The 17,864-nt window shown below is 36.6% G+C and overlaps 2 protein-coding genes across 2 annotated transcripts; both read right to left on the bottom strand.

Moving 5' to 3' along the window:
- Positions 1 to 1,020: 1,020 nt before the first annotated feature.
- Positions 1,021 to 9,472, bottom strand: LOC124380927. Its single transcript, XM_046842247.1, has 31 exons — positions 9,466 to 9,472; positions 9,148 to 9,211; positions 8,882 to 9,050; positions 8,702 to 8,775; positions 8,340 to 8,622; positions 8,220 to 8,256; positions 7,846 to 8,132; positions 7,711 to 7,765; positions 7,541 to 7,633; positions 6,986 to 7,460; positions 6,738 to 6,901; positions 6,478 to 6,621; positions 5,990 to 6,122; positions 5,799 to 5,886; positions 5,672 to 5,711; positions 5,392 to 5,575; positions 5,106 to 5,294; positions 4,833 to 5,016; positions 4,618 to 4,735; positions 4,388 to 4,482; positions 4,184 to 4,274; positions 3,820 to 4,099; positions 3,658 to 3,748; positions 3,476 to 3,564; positions 3,186 to 3,372; positions 2,920 to 3,107; positions 2,589 to 2,805; positions 2,417 to 2,486; positions 2,234 to 2,317; positions 1,754 to 2,145; positions 1,021 to 1,479 (listed from the first exon to the last, which is right to left on the bottom strand). Exons 1-25 carry the CDS (start codon positions 9,470 to 9,472, stop codon positions 3,342 to 3,344), a joined length of 3,465 nt encoding a protein of 1,154 aa, XP_046698203.1. The 3' UTR covers positions 1,021 to 1,479; positions 1,754 to 2,145; positions 2,234 to 2,317; positions 2,417 to 2,486; positions 2,589 to 2,805; positions 2,920 to 3,107; positions 3,186 to 3,341.
- On the bottom strand, positions 9,343 to 14,970 carry LOC124380551 (transcription factor TFIIIB component B'' homolog). The gene is made up of 13 exons (XM_046841649.1): positions 14,792 to 14,970; positions 14,073 to 14,309; positions 13,289 to 13,895; positions 13,085 to 13,188; positions 12,931 to 12,987; positions 11,757 to 11,876; positions 11,531 to 11,664; positions 11,291 to 11,385; positions 11,123 to 11,177; positions 10,892 to 11,020; positions 9,926 to 10,201; positions 9,594 to 9,796; positions 9,343 to 9,484 (listed from the first exon to the last, which is right to left on the bottom strand). The coding sequence occupies exons 2-13, from the start codon at positions 14,306 to 14,308 to the stop codon at positions 9,482 to 9,484; spliced, it is 2,019 nt and encodes a 672-aa protein (XP_046697605.1). The 5' UTR covers position 14,309; positions 14,792 to 14,970; the 3' UTR covers positions 9,343 to 9,481.
- Positions 14,971 to 17,864: the final 2,894 nt, after the last annotated feature.

A 17,864-nucleotide genomic window follows, 5' to 3' on the forward strand; every position in this document is an offset into this window, starting at 1 on the left:
CCAATGGAAACTCTTAAAAAAGGATCCGCCTACATTATAAAGCCTTTGATTGACAGCATGTTGGTTAGTCGCTATACGAAATATAAAGTTTTTAATGTAATTATTATTACTATGACTGACTTCTCAAGTGGCCAAAAATTTAATTTATGGTTGGACGGGAAAAAGTCTTATCCAATACAGATGACGGCCAGAAGTATAGCAAATTTGTTATTTACTAATTAAATAACAAGCCATAGTCTACCAATTTTACACACAGCATTTTCACAGCTTTACCTTGATCTGGGTAGTGACTGCATATCAAAGTTTGGAATAGACCCTGGACAAGACCCTACCATGTGTACCATGTGCGCACACATTCATATATTTTACACCTAATATAAGCCAGTCCACCTACTTCCATCTTTCTAGGAGGTGGGAGGATATATAAAACAAAATAAAATAAAAAATAAAAAAAAAAACCACAGTGGAAACCCACACAAAAAAAGCAAGAGCATACACAAAAAGTCAACATAGTCAACAGTACATTAACCTCAGGATCGAGGAGTTGTAATGATGGACATTTTATGAAAATTACAAAAAATTGGCACACATCTGGTTATATCAGAGCTCAAAAGAAGCAGATGTTAAATTTACTCAAACCTGTTAATTTATCTCCAACCTGTAACCAATAGGGACTCAAAACTGATCTTTAACTCGACATCAACCGCAAAAATAACCATTTCAATTCCCTTTTGGGCCACTTTCAAAAGTGGTATTTAAACATTAGTTACATCTGATATGAAAAATGCAATTTTTCATATCAGATAAATAATATAAGATATAAGAGATTCTATATTAGAGAGATAGATATTTGTGATGCATCAAATCACACAATCTTCAATGATCACAGCACATTAACCTGTAAATGTCCATTTAAAAAAATAGGCACTCTGTAAATATATTATGCAAACATGTTAAGGTTTTTTTTATTCATGCTGTAAAAAAGACCATTGACTGCAATAAAATGCAAGGAATCAAGAATGACATACACAGACATCACTGTGTTTAATCTCAAATAATAAATAAAGCAACAACAATACAACATACATTTATCATGAATTATATCACATAATCCATTGCACCAAGTCAGAAAGCTATAGCTTATTAATGAGAAGAACTCCATGTGAAGGAAACAAAATTCAAGCAATATAAATTAAATATAAATTAAGGATTTTTTTAAGTAAAAGTACATTTGCTTCAACAAGACAAGGCGAAATCTACAATAAGGAGAGTGTCTGATTTAAAAGCTTATACTGGATACTTTAGATAAGAGGTATTGATTTATTGAGCAGCAATGGCAAGATCACAAAGTCTCTGAGGAAATTACTCGTCTACTTCAGTGAAGATATCACAGAGGAAGAACTGCGATACTCTGGCTGGGTCATTATCAGGATTCTCATTGGCTGTAGGAGAGCTCCTTTGCATAGGGGATTTCTTCAGCTAGATTTGACCAAAAAAAAAAAAAAAGTGATAATGTTACTGTGATGATAAAATGTGTCGAACCTCATGCTAACAACACAGAAATGTATATGATCCATGTTCATAGGCTTTCAGATAGTGAACACGTGTCTATCCCTGGTCCTGGACTAGTCTCCCTTAGTATTTTCTCTTAGTGTCTCCATTAGAGAAGAGAAAACATTTGAATGGACATGATAGGAGGTAGCACAGTGCCAATGCTGAAAACCTTTTGTCTACTGCAACTGTAAATTTTTACCTGTAGAGGAGTCACTGATTGAGGTGCACTTTGTGAATCCCTGACTGGAGAGACTGTTGAGGTTGATGGTAAACAGACGCCTGCTTCTGTAGTGCATAACTTTACACGTGGCAGAACAACCCTTGGCCATGTATCTTGAGATATGGGAGATCCACTTGTTATCAAAGAAGCTTCTGCACTCTTTGAGTCTGCTTTCATACTGGATATATTCAAATCCTCTTTTACAGGTGGAATAGCTTCATGGTCAGACTCTTGCTTCTCTCTGGCTGTTTGGGCACTCTGGCGTGTTGATGAGGCGAACCGTGATGGCTGTGGCTGATCAGCTGTTGAAGTTTCACCCTCACTTCTAATACGTGCTCTTTTGTTCAGTATTGGTTTCACCTGCAGTTTGGCTTTTGAGAGATCAGAGGAGTCACTAGAGTGTAGAAGGTGAAGAGTAAGTGAATAGGCTCTAACCATTAAGATGTTAGATTGCCTTACCTCTCCGTCTAGCAGGTGATTTCTTTACCTGTGATACAGATGGGATTTCAGCTGATTCCTTGACCATTTCTGATGATTTTTCACCTATAGTAAAATTGGTAGAATCATTTATTTATTTAATTTTGGGAATGTGTCTTTGTATTCATTATATATTTTTGTTATGCTATTAGAGAAGCTGTTTACTTCTTTATTTTCATCCAAAGTAGGGGCTAAGTGAGAACCCTCAAGTTCTTCCGCATGCTCCGATTTTAAACTTAAATACAAAAGAGCCAGATTAACAATTACATTTTTCATCTCACCTTCAAAAAAAAAAAAAGTAATTCTTCCACAATAAATATGAATTAAAATCCCTTACAGTGTCTTCTCAGGCAGGAGTTGGTGCACATCTTTGGCTTTTAATCTTGTATGCATTTGAAGAGACTTCTCAGATTCTTTTTCTTCTTGGTTTGCTGCAGTCTGATGCAACTTTCTCTTTACCCAATCGGTTATGGTTAGCTGACGAGTTTGTGAAATAGTTTGAAGTGGGTTTGAATGTCCACATTTTCTATCTGTTGAAGATTCATTTTTCGTGCCTGTTTTGTGAATGAAACGTTGAGAATTAGTTTGACTTAAAACAATTGCCGCCAATCATGAAGAAATAATGAAAGAAAAAAAAAAAATCAATGAAAACCTCTTTAAATCTCTACCTTTACTTCTCGTAGGGGATTTCTTTTCTAATTCTGGTTCTTCCAATTTCATCTCCTCAGACAGTGATGGTATGCATGATGCCTCGGAGATATTTGTTACACTCTGTGAGCTCATCACTGTTGACTCATTGTGTCTGTGCAAATCTTCACACTGAGGGGGTTTGAGACTCCAGTCTGCAGTGTCAAGACTGTAACATACATAAGCAAAAATCAATAAATTGAAATATACAAATAATGGATGGATTCATTTGTTTTTTTTTTTTTACCTTGAGAGATGAACAGTGCATGGCATGATGTGATGCTTTCTCTGTAACTGTTCTTCAAGTAGCACCATGTTTTCATTCGGAGGTAGATTAGTTAGTTGTGGTGATGCTGCATCTGGAGATGTTTGTAAACTCAGCATTGTTTCTGTCGGGTCATTCTTACTGCACGCTCTCTTCACCTCCTGCTTGCCTGGTGGCAGAGTTCAGATCGAAATGACACGAATAAAAAAATTAAGATTCACATCTGAAATGAATATTTCAGAAAAGATATATTCCAAACAATATTTTCATACCACTCTTTTTGACAGGAGTTATTGTCCATTAAAGGCGACTGTGGTGAGTCTTCAATTAATGTCTGGGACACATTTTCAATTTTGAGTTCCTGCTCAGAATATTTATATTACATCAATAAATACAGATACCAATACAAAGATTTAAAGGTAGGAATCATTGAAAAAAATTAAAACACACCAACCTTTTGAAAGTGCTCACCAGCTCTTGGAAGACTGTTTTCTAGAGACCAGTCTCTTTCTGCCTCAGTCTTCTCACTGTCCACAGTCGAAGAACTAAAGAACAAAAGTAATTAGGGATATAGAAGTTATTGCAAAAATGTTGATATTTGCTTTTTTTTTTTTACCCTGACGCCTTCATCAGACTATATCTCCTGTCCTCACAGCATGGCTGCACTATTGCTCCTTCGTTGGGCATCGCCATTGATAATTCTTTGTCCTCTGCAGATGACTTCATATCATCTTTAATTATAGTATGTCCTGGTATATTTCCTCTGCTTTCCTCTTCAAGCTTAGGATTCCTGCATAGCTGAAGAGCACTAGAGATGTGTTTTGACTCGAGATCCAAGTCACCCTGAGACATTTTTGGAGATTCCTCTGCAGTGGATTTGGGCTTTAGTTCTTTACCTTTATGAAGAAGGTAATAACAACGATAAATCATCAGTGGACTGGTTAGATTTAAGACAAATAAAAGACATAATATTTGCCTACCTTTACTAACAGAGGTCATGTTTCCTTCGATAGAGGATATACTCTCAACTGACTTTTCATCAGTGGTATTTGAAATACTTGCCAGGTTTCCCTGCTGTAAAACAATTTTAGCTTTAATTTGCAATAAAACCGATAACCGGAACAGAATATAATTGTTTAAATCCTTTAAAAAAAAAAAAAAAAAAGAATATGAACTTTCTTTACATGAGATGATGGCAAGACGATCTGTGTAGTGGTCTGCGGACTCGACTCCTCGACTTTAGCATGTGCCCTTTTAACCAGTTTAGGCTGTGGCTTGACTTGTGAAATCAGAAATAAATAAATGGTGATCACAAAAAAAAATAAAAATAAAAAAATTATAAGAATAATCAAAACAATATTCCATCTGTAAAATTATCAGTGACGGTAAAATAATGAAATAGACATGCATTTACCTAGTCTCTCCCTCCTTCTAGCAGGTGCTTTTTTCTTCTCTGACGAAAGTGGTACATCTTTTGACTTCTCTGTAGAATCCAGACATAATGGGTTGGACACAGCTGACAAATCTCCTACCTTTTGGAAAAGTAAAATGTGATTTAACTGCAGAGACATCACCCTGAATTACTTCAAAATGAGACATTTTGTCCAGTTTCCAGGTAACAAAAGAAACCTTTGCTAGCTCTTCACATGGAGTGTCTTGTCTTTCTGGAAGACTAACTGTAGAGTCTTCTTTGCTGTGAAGCTTGCTTTTTACAGCCTTCTCTGAGACAGGAACGACGAGATCACCCGGCACCAAATGAGAAACCGTCTCACACTGCTGTGTGTCTACGTGGTCTTGAGGTAATGTTTCTGTGCTACATAACAATAGGAAAGTTAGAGAAAATTGTAATGATAATCTTAAACTTAGACAGTCATTCTGAACTGAAGCTATCTAGCCTCTTACCATTCTGATCCAGAATGCAGATTTACAGAAGTGCCTTCATCCTTTGTTTGTGGTGAAAGTATTTCGGGAGACGTGTGTGCTGAGATTTGCTCCTTGCTACTCTCTGCCAGATCCTTAGTAATGACACCCAAATCATTCTGCAGATACACTTTCTCAGTCCCACTTCCTTCCATGGGCATTGAATCTGTTCTGCAAGGTGGAAAAAATTCACTTAGTACACACAAAAAAAATACATATATAATAAATACTGTATATACAATGTACATTCAAGTCTGATTAGACTAACCTAAATGACTCTGATGTAGATAAAATATGTGTCTGGTCAGAAAATCCCAAAGAAGCCTGCTTTTCAACTGTGGGAAGGTCTAGGGCCATCACACAATCATTACTGGATGAAGGCAGGTAGGTCTGCTTAACAGGAATCTCATATAGGGTCAAGATAAAGGTGGGTTCCTCGCCATTGTGACCATCTATGTAAACACAGTGGCAGTTAAAGAGAAGAAGAAAAGGTTCCTACTTCACTGAGATCAGTTAACATTTTGTAAAAAAAAAAAAAAAAAGCTCACCTTCAGTTAGTTGGAGAATTTCTGCTGGGGCACAGACATCCTGTCAAAATATATAACAGGGAATTGGTTTGCATGATATCGAGTGAACAAACGCATTTGATTTAAACAGGACACCGCAGGGCCTTACCTCAGATGGAACGATCATCTGCCCAACGCCAGTATCTTCTCTAGTCTGTGAAGGTGGAGGGAAAGGCAATGATGTACAAGGTGGTATTCTGTAAAGAAAGGAAAAAGGGCTTGTTGAAAATCTCTTGGGTTCAAAGTTCAGTCATGTTTTATTTGTCATAGATGGGTTTGCACGGTGTATGGGGTACATACTTTCCAACATATCCAACAAATTTGCTACTACTACATTCTGAAGCCACGTGAGGCTCATCAGTGCTGGCTGGATTCTGAGTTACTGCAGCAACGCTCTGCAGATCTGGTACTGCTGTAGATGAATCACTGAGATCTGGCAGTATGAGAAGAAGGATACACATTTAACAAATTGCACAGACTTCAGTCAAAACATTCCTTTTTCTCCTCCCATGGCCACTTTGCAAACAAGAAAACTGAGACACGATCTCCAGGGCTCTGTGCCATTCTCATTGGCCAACAGCTGGTTCTTTAATTTCTCAATATATCTGCTTATTCCAGACAGCACAGGAATGCAGTTATTTTAGACAAAGCAAGTGGTTACTTTGATGAGGTTTGCACATGTGGTCAAAGAAACATAAAACCGCTCAGTCACCTTGTATTTGATAAACACAGGGCAGAAAATAGAACTCGGACAATAGAACAAGACAAGGAAACTGATCTGAAGGAACCTGGAACTGATTCAGATTCCATTTGATCCATTGCATGTGACTGAGATGTCTCCACATCTTTGTTGAGCTTCTGCATACTGATGTCTTCAAATGCATTGTGTTGGTCTGTAGCAGGACTATGAGGCAGCCTCTCAGTGGAGACAGCTACAACATTTATATATAAAATAAAAAAAAAAAAAAAAAAAAAGAAGACAATCAAAAATTATAACTCGCAATAAAACATTTAAGTCAGTGTGCATTGTTCTTAACACAGATCTTACAAGGCTGGCTGCTCTTGGGTTCAAAAGTACTGTGAGTCTTGAGGTTTCGTCTTTGGCTTAGGAGAGCTGGGCCTCTAGATTTCTGACTCAGGTTAGGTTTAGGCTTCAGAATTCTGCTCCTCCTTGTTGGTTTGATGCAAAGCTCAGAAGAACCAGCGGCACTACTAAATAAACAAAGTATAGCGTCATGAAAAGACATAACATTTTCCCTACGTTTTCTTTTACATTATTAGATTGTTATTACAAACCTGGCTTGAACAGACACGTCTTCCTGGAAGTCTTCCTTGAGCTCTGGTGCAACTGCACAACCTTGCATTCTAACTTTTACTTCTGGACTTGCAATCAGAGATTCCTGTGTACCCTTTATATTTTCTGATAAGTCATGCAACGTATCCCAAGTTTGTCCCTCCAGAGATGTTTGCAATTCCTCCTTCGGTTCTTGAGTTGCCTGTAGAGACCTCAGTGATCCCAGTTCGCTTTCTATTGGGGTCGGCTTTGAATAGGGCGTAATTTCAGAGGAAGCTGGTGCAGACTCTTTAGGTAAGATTGGAGGCATATATTTCTCAGATTGCTCCATGACATTTGAGATCACCAATGAAGTGCCATGTGAAATAGGTTCACTGGTGGTTGTTTCTTGGGCCATGGGTGTATCTGGATTCTTGCAGAAAGGATCCACGTTATCATCAACCAGAGGTGGAGAACTTTCAAGTGCTGTTGTCCCATCTGTGAAAATCAATTATTTTTTTAATTCAATGTCTAGAACCCATATTCTGTCCAAGTCTACATCATGCTAATAATCTTACCCTTACAAGCCATTGGGTGGAGATGAGGTTTAGTCTCCTCCATTGAGCATGAGGTTGTTACTTTGCTTGGACCTACTTCTGGCTGACTGCACACTAAATAGACATTTTGAAACTTAACGATATGGGTAACCAAACTGTAAACACAAAATCACATCCCTTAACAATCTTACCCTCTGATTTTAAGCAGGAAGGAATGTCTCTGATGTTTGAGATATCAGGTTGTGCCTTCAACACAAACATAAGCAATGAGCAAAGGCTACAATAAGTAACCCTTCATGTCAGTACTGCTTTGAGGCTTCTCTTACCTGTGCAGACTCTGTTAGCTCCAGATCTTCATACGTCCTTTCTTCACAAGAAGCTCTCTCGTTTGTTCTTTCCTCATTTTCTTCAAACACACAATCCTCAACCTCAGCTTCTTCATCATCCATCAAGAGCTTGCTGCACTGAAGTGGAAAAGAGAGCTCTGTGTTTAATGATAGATCCAGAGGACTCACAGATGGATCCTCATCATCACTGTGGTCAGGAGCATGGAAGACCATATCCACCTCTTCACGAGATAACACTACCATTGGCCTTCTTTGGAACATCTGACCTGGGATAGGATTTTTTTTATTTATTTTTAGGAACTTGACATGAATAACCAAAAAAGATATGCATGTTGTTTTCGTTTTAGACTTACTATCTAAATCAGGCAGGCATGATAAATCTATCAGGTTCTGAAAAAAATTGAGAAAAGATTCAGTCAATTTTACACTAAGACCGTTTATGGTACTTGTGCCAAGAATTCTGAAATGTGCACCTCATTCATAGAGTTGTCTTCTTCCGGATTTTCCGATTCCTGGATGATTTGCTCTAATAGACCCATTGTGCTCACAGGTTCAGCCACATCCTGATCTATCATTTTTTCTCTACTTCCCAACTTCCCACTAGTGGACAGATCGCGCTTCACCCTTCCTGCTCTTTGCTTTCTTGTCTGCTGAGTAGAACACTCGATGCTAGATGAAGAAGCATTAGAGCTCATTGAGGGCTCCAAGTCTTGATTTTTGCACTGGACTTTTGAAGGGCTTAGAGAATTTAGCTGCCTGTAATAAACAAACAGGAAAGAGAAAGTAATTAATAAAATGATGGAAATGATAAGGTGAACACCTCGGAGTGATGTACCTTGGGGGGGTCTTTTCCAGCACAACAGCTGCTTGCATCTGAAGTCTTTCATCCTGGACAGGACTGCCTGCTGCCTACAACATCAAAAAAAAAAAAGGGTAGAAGCCAGAATTGGCAGTGACATTGCTGAAAATTACCCAAGTTTTGTACACAAGACATCAATGGGAAGTAAATTCACACCGTCAAAATGGATTCATGGTTATTCTCATATTGACTTTCTGTTTTAATGTCAGCAGCAGCTTCTGGTTTGTTGCATTTCTTCTTTCGTGTTGCAGCCAAATTAGTCAAAAGCTTCTTACTTCGCCTGGTAGTTTTTGGTGGAACTTCAGCTGTGTCTGGAGCATTACATCTAGCCAAATGGAAAATACAAATAAAGTGGGGGATTTGCATGAATTGGAACATCTACAGGCATGAATTTTATCATTCAGAACAGAAATGTGTGTTACTCTTTAGCCTCCTGTAAATCTAACGATGATTCTCCTTCTGCAGTTCCCTCCTCTTGTACTGTACCTAAAAAAAAAAAAAAAAAAAAAATATAATACAGTAAACTGAAAAATCTTGCACAGCATTAAGTAGAGCTTTAAAAGGTCTCTGAGTAAAGAATAAAAAGCTTACTTTTCTGTGCCTTCTTTCTCTTTCTGTTCTTTTTCCCCTTGCCTGCCTCATCTCCATTCAAATCACTGTTTTTGGCTTGTTTTCTCTTCTTTTTAATAGCAGAGCTATTCTCATCCACAATGCTGCCCTCCTCATGTTCACCGACAGACTCTTCATGGTCACTGACTACTGTCAATTTAATGATGAACAGAAAAAGTTCAAAACTTAAACACTGAATACTCACCAAACCGAACAAGCAAGACAATTATGTTGATTAAAGTCTGATCATAACGACAACCTTTGCGCGATTTCTTGCGTTGCTTGGCCTTTTTTTCTTTAGTGGGCTTTTCAGTTTGTTTCTCCTCACTGCTTTTTGAGCTTTTACGCCTTCTTTTGAAGCTGAAGTGCTTCTTGCAAGTTCATCCTCCTTATCTAGGTTTATAGTGTCACCTTCAACACTAAGGCTGCTTAGACCTTCAGTATCCTCCTTGGAATGCACCTCTAAAATGAAACAAAAATGAAAAACAAAATTAAACTAAACTGCCCCAAATACAATTACTTCCTGTTTCAATAACAGGTGCCAATAATAATGCACATTATTACCTGACTTTGACACTTTTATATACATACCACTTGTGTTCTTGCTACATTTCCTTTGCCTTTTCCTTTTGACTTGTTTTTCCACAGAATTGCTTTTGTCTTTATCCTTGTGGACGTCTCTTGTTCGTTTGCATCTCTTTTTAGCAGGGACAGAGGGATTCTCTTCTTTTACATTAGACACATCTTCATTTTCTTTTTCCACAAGGAGGTCTGCATCATCCGCCAAGTCTCCATAATCATCCACACTGAAGACGTCATCGTCGCCAGCATTGTCATCACTAATACAAATTCCATGTGATGTTTTTCCTATCAAAATAAACAAAAAATTTGACTTACTGTAGCATTGAAAAAACGACTGGAGTAAGAAGCTAATTGGCGCTGCTGCTTAACAGATGCTGCAGAGATTGATATTGTTTTGTACTGCTCTTTAGTACACCGACCAGCCATAACTTTTTGGCCACTTATCAAGCATACCAATATGACCACCTGCCTGATATTGTGATGGTCCCGTTTTGCTGTCAAAACAGTCCTGACCCATTGAGCATCAACAGCATTAACTACTTCAGCAATTAGAGCTACAGGAGTTTTCTGTTGGATCAGACCACACGGGACAGCCTTTGCTCCACACCTGCATTAGTGAGCCTTGGTCGCCCATGACCCTGTCACTGGTTCACCACTGTTCCTTCCTTGAAGCACTTTTGATAGATACCGAGTGCTGCAGACCAGGAACATCCCACAAGAGCTGCAGTTTTTGGAGATTCTCTGCCCCAGTCATCTAGAAATCACTACTTGGCCCTCATTAAACTCACTCAAATCCTTACGCTCACCCATTATTCCTGCTTCTAACACATCAACTTTGTGGACAAAATGTTTACTTGCTGCCTGATATACCCAACCCAATAACAGATGCCCTGATCAAGAGATAATCAGTGTCATTTACTCACTGGTCATAATATAATGTCATGCCTGGTCAGTGTACAGTATATATAATGGTACCTTTTGATTTCCTCTGTTTCTTGGTTTTTGGTAGAATCAATTTGACAGATTTTCTTTTGTCTTTATCTTTTGCCAAAATCTTCTCTAGCAAATAGCTGAAGAACTCCTTGTCATAGGGTCGCTTGTTTCCTTGGAAGGGTTAAATATGGGACACACAGACAACAAATTCATTATAAAGTAACTGCATTAATCAAGGCTTATATTTGTAAAGCTGAGAAAGAAGAAACTCACTCAAAGCTTTGTCTACTCTCCATGGGTTGAGTCTCTCCTCCTTCTTAAATTTGTTCTATAAACAACGTCAAATAATAGTAATACAGAAAGTCACAAAACATTAATTGAGGATTATATTTATATGAATGACACCGTGAAAAATGTAAGTAAAAACAAAAAAGAAAATGCCTTAATTGCTATGCGGCTGCGATGGCTTAACAGCTGGCCAACCAAAGTGAAATCCGTCCCCACCATGCTAATGGCCAAGAAGAACAAGTCTGTCTCTGAAACACACAAAGAAAAGAACATTTTAGATATCAGCAGCATAACTAGAAATGTAAAAGCTGGAACTGTGAAACCTAAACAAAATATTTTATATGCAACATAAAGAGGTAAAGAAAAGAAAAAAATGTATATCGGCTGCGTCACCTCTGACTGACCAGCTCTTCACATGGTTTGTTGTTCTGAAACTGGTGTAAGTTGTAGTAGAGCCGCGCTCAAACAGGGCCATCGAGCCCTCCAGCACTTTGGTATTCGAGGTCCTTTGTACTCGCACGCTCAAACTAGAACACAAAATCAGTTGATATTCGATATGATCTTAAAGGCAGTGTATTAAATCCAAAAACATTTGTAACGACAGCTGAAGTAACGATACCTTTCTTCATCCAGAATGATTGATCCGTCCTCCGCCACTCTGACCTTCGGCACCAGCATTTCTTCATTGTCTGACTCCTCTTCATCTTCATCATCCCGTTCTGCTGTTTTTATTTGCTGCCTAAATCATTTTTTAAATGTACTACTTTAGTAATGTAGTTACAAAACTGCACACAATAGCTCTCGGTTTGATATTAGCCTTTATACACTAGTAATAACATCTGCAGGTAACACTTGAGGTGTAATGGAATAGAGGTAGTTCCCCAACTTACGATGGAGATGCATTACAACGACACCATTGTAAATTGAAAAGATCATAAAATGAGACATGGCCTAGCCTACCCTGGAGTCTTAAAGAATAGTGATCAGTATGAAGTGGTATACAGTAATGTATAATAATGTACATCATTTAGCAAAACAGAGCAATTTACACTACCGTAAGGTATAAACTTTACAGTATATATGTATGTGGCAACGGGCGCGTCCACGCTCTCCGTTTCGGTGTCCAGCTGAAATTGGGCTTTGAAACACCAAAAACACAGAAAAACAAACGCTGTAACTCTGAGACAACTGAACTGTGTGGACCACTGAAGAGAGTGAGGCATCTCACAAGGTGGGAGGTGTGCACATCCCGGCAGCACCCCAACGTTTTGAACAAAAATAAATAATTGTACAAATTTTTCGTATAGCAATCAGCAGCCTAAGATTGGAAAAATCGTAAGTCGAACCATTGCAACTCAGGGACTTCTTGTATCAGTCTTTCACTAGACTGTAATGAGGACTTTTCTTAGCGGTGTCTATTTACTGAAATGTTTTATGGCAGTAGAGAGGAAACCTGACTCAGAATGAGCATGAAGACATGAGTGGGGGTTTGGGTAGGGTCCTGAAAGCTGTCAAACTAAAGCTTGAGATCAAACCAGGACTGCTACATCACTGACTTGGCCACAGATAGCAGGGAAATATCTAACATAAGGGTATACTGGTATAAAAAAAGACTTTTAAGCAGCATTCCGATTAAGATGCTTTAATAGAGATGCAAAATATAAATAAAAGTACAATGTGATACTGATTGCTAACCAACTTTACAAAAATACAAACAAAATAACCGACTACCCATAAAAAAATTTAAAACAAAAGATTTCCTGTAGAATATGCTTCGTTGTGATGTTAATTACCTGGGCGAAGGTGGAATAATGGTCTCTGCTTGGTTCTCCACACGCTCTTCGGAAGACCTTTTAGATTGTGTAAAATGAATTCATTAGGTGCAGAATATCTTGAAGATAGTTCTAGATTTTTCTAGAAAAGAACAAAAAACTAAAAGATGCCTACCTCATAGGACTGGTATTGGGTAAGAAGTAGATGAGGTCCCTCATGGTCATTTTACTGCGGTCCAACGCTGTATACTCTTTATGACCAACCGTTCTTTTTTTCATCTATTGGATAAAAAGGAAAATTTACTTGTTAACTATTACTCATTATGACTAATTGTAAAGTCATTCGTTCATTCATATAAAAAAAATCAATTTAATTTACCTTAAGATCCTTTCTCCGTTCAATCTTCATCAGTTCCTTCAGTTTAAGAGCCCTTAAAATCCTGTCTTTGTCTGATGATTTCTCAGTCTTTTCAGAAGAACCTGTCTTATCAAACTGGGAAGGTGTAATGCAAGTTGAAGACAGATCAGAGGAAGATAGACAACCAGGAGGTTCCGGTTCTTGTGATGGTTTTAGAGGAACTTGACCAGGCTGTGGAGATGGTGGAGAATCCTCCATTGAATTTTTCCCATGAACTGTAGACTTTTGAAGACCAGAGGTAGAAGGAGCACACAGAGATGACGTGTTGGTCATTTCCAAACATTTTGCAGGCAGATTTGTAGTAGATGTAGACCTTCTAGGTGACCCTGACTCAGGCAGTTCATTAGAGATTATTGAGACAGAAACCTGAGAAGATGAATTTTTAATCTGAACATGTTCCTCATTTGGAATGGGTGCTGGGGCCAAAATAGGCATCCTGGCTTGACATTTTGTTTGTGTTCGAGGTGTGGAAGTATGTTTCGGTCCGAGTTTTGGAGTCGCTAATATCCTCATTCTTCTACTTGGAGCAGATGAAGTGGCAACTCCACTAGAGGGTGCTCCATCGTTTCTACATTAAAGAGTGAGAAATATGTTCTCCATACTGTATACCATCCAGTGAGTCAGCACGCATTCCTCTATGTTTGATTATAAACTTAATGTCAAACCATATTTAAGGATTCCATTAGTAGCTTAACATCTAAAAAATTATACATTAAACAGTCTCTGCACGACAGGACATACTTACAGGTTCAACCCTGAAGATGTTCCGGGAACATCTACAATAGCTAAATTCTCAGAAGGATTGTTAATTGCTACAGTTTGCTGATGAAATGGCGCTGGTCTGACCACTTCTACAGCTTCGTCGACTGGCAAGGGGTCACCTCCTCCTCTCTCCGCCTCGCAGACCTGCTCGCCGATCGTACCAGTCCGATTTCCAGACCTGACGTTGGGTTTAACGCTGATTCTCGATCTTCTCATCATTCTTAAATAAACAGATAAACAGAGAGGAAAGAGAATTTACAAGTAAAGTACAATTCCAGCACAAACACCACACCACAGAAATACACAACAGACCTAATCACAGAGGACCAATTGCATATAAGGTGCCCATGACTAATCCTAAGGGCCTTCACCTAATCAATTAATATATGGAGGAAAAAAATATATCTATAGATAAGTTCTTTATGTAAGTATTTCAATTTAATATTATTAATATAGGACTAAAGTAGTAGTAAAAATACATATATCAAGTAACAAATAACGCAACAAATAACTGTTATTTGCTGCTTTATTCAAATTTATCCTAACTGTGGTTCAACTGGGCTTGGCTGTGCTGAGACAGCACACACACACACACACACACACACACACACACACACACACACACACACGCGCACCTCCAAACCTTACCACAACACGTGGAAAGTGTCAGTTAACTAACAACCAGAGGACATTATGACTCACTTTAGCAGCAAGCCGCTTTTGAAACGCTGAAGAGTTCAAACACAACTCAATGTTTCTCTGTCTCTGTGTCTCCCAGTGTCTCAGTGTCTCTGTCCCTCTCTCTCAGCACCACACCGGCCGGTTCAGGCTACTCTCTCACGCTGCTGCACTCAGCTGTAGCGTTGTTTCAGGAGATTATGGGAATTGTAGTTTATCTTGATCCAGTTTACATTCCGTAAGGCTGAACAAACCCTTCATTTCCCGTAAACCATTGCGACGAGTTCACCTAAATCAACGGTGATTGATTGGGAACACGTGTTAAGCTGAGCTCTGACGTGACCATTGAATCGTGTTGGTGTTGGACCTGATCAGGAACTAAAAATAATTAATATTATACCAAATGTGTTCAGAATGGTGTAGGATAAACATTTATTTCCTAATGTTCTATAATATATTTTTATTATTTATTTATGCACTTAATTGTATTTATTTTGATAATTCATTTTAATTAAAAATTCTATTTTATTAGACATTATATGCATCTATCTATCTATCTATCTATCTATCTATCTATCTATCTATCTATCTATCTATCTATTTTAATATTTATTCATGCACTTAATTTTATTTTATTTAATTCATTTTAATTAATAATTCTATTTATTTATAAAATTTTATTAGACATTGTATGCATCTATCTATCTATCTATCTATCTATCTATCTATCTATCTATCTATCTATCTATCTATCTATTTTAATATTAATTCATGCACTTAATTTTATTTTATTTAATTCATTTTAATTAATAATTCTATTTATTTATAACATTTTATTAGACATTGTATGCATCTATCTATCTATCTATCTATCTATCTATCTATCTATCTATCTATCTATCTATCTATCTATCTATCATATTAATTTATGCACTTAATTTTATTTTATTTTTAATTAATTCAAATTCTATTTTATTTTATTAGACATTGCATTGCATCTATTTTTTATCAATATAATCATGCACCTATTTTTATTTGTTTTAAATGCATTTAATTCATTCATTTATCTATTTTATTAGACATTATGTTCTTCTATTTTGCAAAGTAATTTAACAAAGCTCTTGCCATTGTATTGCCATTAATTAGTTTCACATGCTTTTAGTAAAACTGTATTTATTATAGCAACACTAAAACTCATATTTGTCTTTTTTCTAATTTCTTCAATGCATCTAGCAAATCTCCGTCATAACGTATTCTTGAAATTACAGTATGGCCTATTTTGCCAGATATAAAGAGAGATTTACAAAAAGTTCAATACTTTAAGTTAATACTCTATTTAGCCGTTTTAATTAAAACAAAATAAAAACAATTCTCACCTTAGTCAAATCAGTACTAAATAAAAAGATTAAAATGCAGTTTTTATGAACATTGATATACATTTAGACATTCACACATATACACATACACACAACTGACATTTGAAACATTATTAAAGAGCCAGAAATTGCTTTATTTAAACACATACTCCAATAAAAGTTGAAATATAAATTGATACAGATAAATAGGACATATTTCAATCCCATTCTTTTAACTGCCATTCCAGTTTATTGTAACAACTACAGTTGCAAGATAAATGCCATAGTGCACAATTGAGTATATATAAATTTTATATATATTTATACACAGACACACACACACACACACACACACACACACACACACACACACACACACACACGCGCGCACCTCCAAACCTTACCACAACACGTGGAAAGTGTCAGTTAACTAACAACCAGAGGACATTATGACTCACTTTAGCAGCAAGCCGCTTTTGAAACGCTGAAGAGTTCAAACACAACTCAATGTTTCTCTGTCTCTGTGTCTCCCAGTGTCTCAGTGTCTCTGTCCCTCTCTCTCAGCACCACACCGGCCGGTTCAGGCTACTCTCTCACGCTGCTGCACTCAGCTGTAGCGTTGTTTCAGGAGATTATGGGAATTGTAGTTTATCTTGATCCAGTTTACATTCCGTAAGGCTGAACAAACCCTTCATTTCCCGTAAACCATTGCGACGAGTTCACCTAAATCAACGGTGATTGATTGGGAACACGTGTTAAGCTGAGCTCTGACGTGACCATTGAATCGTGTTGGTGTTGGACCTGATCAGGAACTAAAAATAATTAATATTATACCAAATGTGTTCAGAATGGTGTAGGATAAACATTTATTTCCTAATGTTCTATAATATATTTTTATTATTTATTTATGCACTTAATTGTATTTATTTTGATAATTCATTTTAATTAAAAATTCTATTTTATTAGACATTATATGCATCTATCTATCTATCTATCTATCTATCTATCTATCTATCTATCTATCTATCTATCTATCTATTTTTAATATTTATTCATGCACTTAATTTTATTTTATTTAATTCATTTTAATTAATAATTCTATTTATTTATAAAATTTTATTAGACATTGTATGCATCTATCTATCTATCTATCTATCTATCTATCTATCTATCTATCTATCTATCTATCTATCTATCTATTTTTAATATTAATTCATGCACTTAATTTTATTTTATTTAATTCATTTTAATTAATAATTCTATTTATTTATAACATTTTATTAGACATTGTATGCATCTATCTATCTATCTATCTATCTATCTATCTATCTATCTATCTATCTATCTATCTATCATATTAATTTATGCACTTAATTTTATTTATTTTTAATTAATTCAAATTCTATTTTATTTTATTAGACATTGCATTGCATCTATTTTTTATCAATATAATCATGCACCTATTTTTATTTGTTTTAAATGCATTTAATTCATTCATTTATCTATTTTATTAGACATTATGTTCTTCTATTTTGCAAAGTAATTTAACAAAGCTCTTGCCATTGTATTGCCATTAATTAGTTTCACATGCTTTTAGTAAAACTGTATTTATTATAGCAACACTAAAACTCATATTTGTCTTTTTTCTAATTTCTTCAATGCATCTAGCAAATCTCCGTCATAACGTATTCTTGAAATTACAGTATGGCCTATTTTGCCAGATATAAAGAGAGATTTACAAA

Source organism: Silurus meridionalis, chromosome 27 (genome assembly GCF_014805685.1).
Source record: "Silurus meridionalis isolate SWU-2019-XX chromosome 27, ASM1480568v1, whole genome shotgun sequence".
Lineage (NCBI taxonomy): Eukaryota > Metazoa > Chordata > Actinopteri > Siluriformes > Siluridae > Silurus > Silurus meridionalis.